The sequence below is a fragment of the Volvox carteri genome (genome assembly GCF_000143455.1).
Source record: "Volvox carteri f. nagariensis unplaced genomic scaffold VOLCAscaffold_7, whole genome shotgun sequence".
NCBI lineage: Eukaryota > Viridiplantae > Chlorophyta > Chlorophyceae > Chlamydomonadales > Volvocaceae > Volvox > Volvox carteri.
Genome location: NW_003307550.1, coordinates 2,274,403 through 2,278,178, shown reverse-complemented (window position 1 = coordinate 2,278,178; position 3,776 = coordinate 2,274,403). Strand labels below are relative to the sequence as shown.

Genomic DNA, 3,776 nt, shown 5'->3' with positions numbered 1-3,776 from the left:
TGCTGTAAGTGTCTGTCCGGTCACTCTGGCGTGGACCCACATGCATGCTGGCGCACATACACGTAGGAACGCCTTCCTGCACCCACCCGTCAGGGGGGGGGGGAAAGAGAAAGGAGGCCTGTGCTCACTCACTCACGCACTACAGGCATTATAGCCGTTTGATAATTTTCCGAGCTGTCTATCGGCCTTAGGCGTTTGGCAGCTGACCTTCTTCACACATGAACAGCTTCATTGTTGTTGACGCTTTCTGGAGCATTAATCGCGCCATAATCCTCTGCATCCGCTGCATCGCTCCCTAACCATTCCCGACCGACAATATGCGCCACTGCCCGCTTCCTGCCTCCTCTCTTTATTTCCCCCGTCCCTTCTTTTCCTGTTTACCGCCTTTTTGTCTTCCTAACCCAACCCAGCCTTACCTAAGCCCAAACCAAACCAACCTAACCCAGCCTTACCTAAGCCTCTCATCCGCACACGCGCACATCTGCACACCTTATCGTCAGGTGATCCAAGCTGCCATCTGTCCGGAGCGGAAGGGCGGTGGCGACATGCTGTCAGCGGTAGCCAGCATCACCAATACCTACGTATCCAACGACCTGCAGGTGCGGCGGCAGCGGCGGCGGCGGTTGCGGTTGCGTTTCGCCCGGCTGTAGCCGGCTGGGTGGCGAGATGTGGCCGTTGATGATATGACCGACGCCCCTTAAGAGCCGGGATGCTCCGAAGTTCATTCACCCTTATCAAAGGCTGGGGGGGCTGGCTCTGGCTCTGGGCTGAGGTCGAGGCGGGGTCGGCACCGCAGGGGGGGAAAGACGAACCACGTGAACGAGTGAAGCTGCTGCCAGGGCAAGAGTGTAGTGCCAGAAGTAGAACTGACCAAAAGGCGTCCGTGAAGGTGCCAGGGGGGGAGACCTCGAGGAGGGGGGTACCGCATGGTGGGGAGGAGCACATGATCGATGATGCACATCGAGCTGATCGATGCAAACATGACTGTTTATAATGCACGGATTGGGTACAGGCGGAGGACATGAGCTGCGTCCCCAAAAATCCCATCCAAAGTGCCAGGACCGCTGTGTGCGCCGTCTTCTCGCTTATCATTATCTCAAGACCTGCAGGGAATGGTAAAATCTATCCCATGACTGCTCCACACCGCGCGCGATGCGATACCAGGTGGTCAAGGTGTTTGTTTCCGTGTACAGCGACGACTACGGCAAGCGAGTCGCCATGCAAAACTTGGCGCGCCTGGAGCCGTAAGTAGCAGTGCCGGGGGGGGGGGTATGTCCCTGTGAAGGGTGCAGGGAGCGTGTGTCTTACTAGGAGGGTGGAACCGCCGCCAAGCGACCCCTGCTACCCCCCGGGGGTCTTGTGCATCTCTTTGCGAGCGTGTGGGTGGGTGGGTGTGGATGTTTTAGAGATTACGGCGGTCCCAAATCGGCGTCTGAGCGCTTGCGGCACCGTCCTGACACGGTGATGATGCCCTGGCACCGGGTGTGCAGGTATGTACGGGTTCTAATTGGGCAACGTGTACGGCTCCGGCGGACGCCGGAGGTACGGTTTGTGTACGACGACAGTGAGGAGGAGGCGGACCTGGTGGTTCGGGTCTTGGGTCGCGCTGAGGTGGAGCGGTACCGCTCCGAAATCGAGGTGCGTCCTTGTAGGACGACGGTGACGATGGCACTTGCGTCGAGGCGCAAGCGTGGGCCCCCCCGCGCGTGTGTGTGCGCGTGTGTGTGGCATTTCGTTGAAGCATGCAGCAGCAGCCAGCATCACCACCACCGCCAAGTTGGAGTAATGATTCGCGCTTGCCGGAGGGCGAGAACGGGAGGCCGAGGTTGCCGTAATGCAGGGGTGGTGTGGTGATGTGAAAAAAACAGAGCAAAGGGCAAACCGCATGGTGGGGTTGAGTGGGTATCGTCAGGTTAGCGCACCGGGGAAGGCGAGGGAGCAGAGGAAGGATCTGGAAACGGTAACCACAGGCCCAACCGGGATACCCGAACCCATTTAGGGAAGGGAACGTACGACATGCAACGACGACATGCAAAGCACCTCGACCAGCCACCACGACGCCGAAATTGCACGAATTGACAGCCACTCAGCAACACAGCTCTCCTCAAATACCCAGCTATCTTCTACAGAGGAGCTCCAACTCATAACTGGATGACTTCCTTCCTGCGGCACAGTTGTGTTGTATGTCGCACCTCTCAACCCGTACGATGCCTCGGGCCTAAACATTCAGTCAAAAAAACATGCACACACGCACCAACTCCGCTACATTACGTTACGCCTCGCGCAGTCGGAGCTGGCGCCCAATGTCGAGCCAGCGAGTGGTGTGTCGGAAGGTGAGTCGGAAATTGTGTCGGGGACGTTTTAGGGGGGGTGTAGATGCCGATGGGGATGCCCCCCTCGCCGCCCAGGGGATGGGGAAGGATAGAGCTGGTGGTGTAGCGTTTTTTTTCCCGTTCCCGTTCCCGTTTTTTTCCCGTTTGTCTTGTCGTCATGCAATTACACATGCCGTACTGGTTCGTGTTTAAGACGCCGTGGGCTTTTGCCGCCTTGGGCTTGCAGAGGACGGCAGGAAGGCAGCCGAGGAGGAGGAGGGCTTCGACGAAGAGGAGGATGAGTTTGGGGAGGATGGCGACGAGGACGATGAGGACTTCTTCGAGGACCCTGATGAGCTTCCCCAGGAATACCCGGACCCGTTTGGGGATCTGTTTGGTGACGTCAGCGGTGACACGCTTGTGGGGGAGGAAGCCAAGGGACGCGGGGCGCGTGGGCGGGGAAAGCAAGGCAAGGGGGACCGTGGCAAAATGGGGCGCGGGAAGGCGGAACAAGAAAGGGCGAGAGCTGCGTAGCAAGGAGGCAGACGAGATGTCTTACGCGGAGGTGCAATAGGTAGGCAGACGGAGCAGGTCTTGGCAGTCCTGGTTCTGGTGCGGATTTTTTTCACCGGTCGGAAATGTAATCGCCAAGAAGTCAAGCAGCAATGGGACGGGAGTTGGAATGCGTTGTATCTGTGGAGGACCGGCACTGCGAGCTCACCTTGACCGTTAGCTACACCTAACAGCAGCTCATTTCGTCTTCTTTGCTAATGCACATCGTTCACTTCTATTCAACTGCAAGCATGAAATCCTATAAGGATGGTATGTTGGAAATTCGTAATTCTAGTTGCAAGCTTCTTGAGTTTATCGTAAAGCCAGACGAGCCACGATGCTTGAAAGCCAACCGAGCTGGAAACAACGAAAAAAAAAAGATAAGAAAAAAATAAGAAGGATAATCAGGACTCAAACAGGCAGGCCCCGCTGCAAGTCATTAAAATTGGTTGGTTAATATGTATCCGGGTAACTGACTGTTGTTGGGCAAAAATCCTAGAAATCTGTCCTTTAAGCTTGACTATATGTACAGTTTGCAAGCTGCTGTCGCCATCTATGTCCGTTGATGCAGCTCCAGTGTACGGGTGGCCTGATTATAAAACATAACCTGCAGAAGTCACAAAAGCAAGAGCGTCGCTGAGCAAGGCCTAACATAGATATCTATAACGGTATTTATTATCATAGCTCTTTCCAAATGGGCTGATTCGCCTAAGCGGCCACTTCCGGTCGTGAAAAGAATTATCCAGTTGTTCGATTAGAAAAATGGAACGCGAAATGGAGGGAAAATGTAGGACGTGTCGCCTACCTTGCTTCCAGACGTAGCTGGTCGGGGCCCCAAAATACCCTTCGGTCGGCACAAGCACCTGGGAACTGCTGAAGCACAGAAGGACGCGGGAAATGTCTGTAAGTTAT

The 3,776-nt window shown here is 55.6% G+C and overlaps 1 protein-coding gene across 1 annotated transcript in view; it reads left to right on the top strand.

Moving 5' to 3' along the window:
- VOLCADRAFT_88099 (uncharacterized protein) overlaps positions 1-3,776 on the top strand; it is a gene marked incomplete at both ends in the record, with an annotated part of 36,483 nt that overhangs the window by 11,145 nt on the left and 21,562 nt on the right. Inside the window, 5 exons of the mRNA XM_002947775.1 lie at positions 501-599; positions 1,165-1,244; positions 1,491-1,638; positions 2,288-2,333; positions 2,560-2,732. Coding sequence (XP_002947821.1) covers positions 501-599; positions 1,165-1,244; positions 1,491-1,638; positions 2,288-2,333; positions 2,560-2,732 — 546 coding nt within the window. The remainder of the gene's footprint in view (positions 1-500; positions 600-1,164; positions 1,245-1,490; positions 1,639-2,287; positions 2,334-2,559; positions 2,733-3,776) is intronic.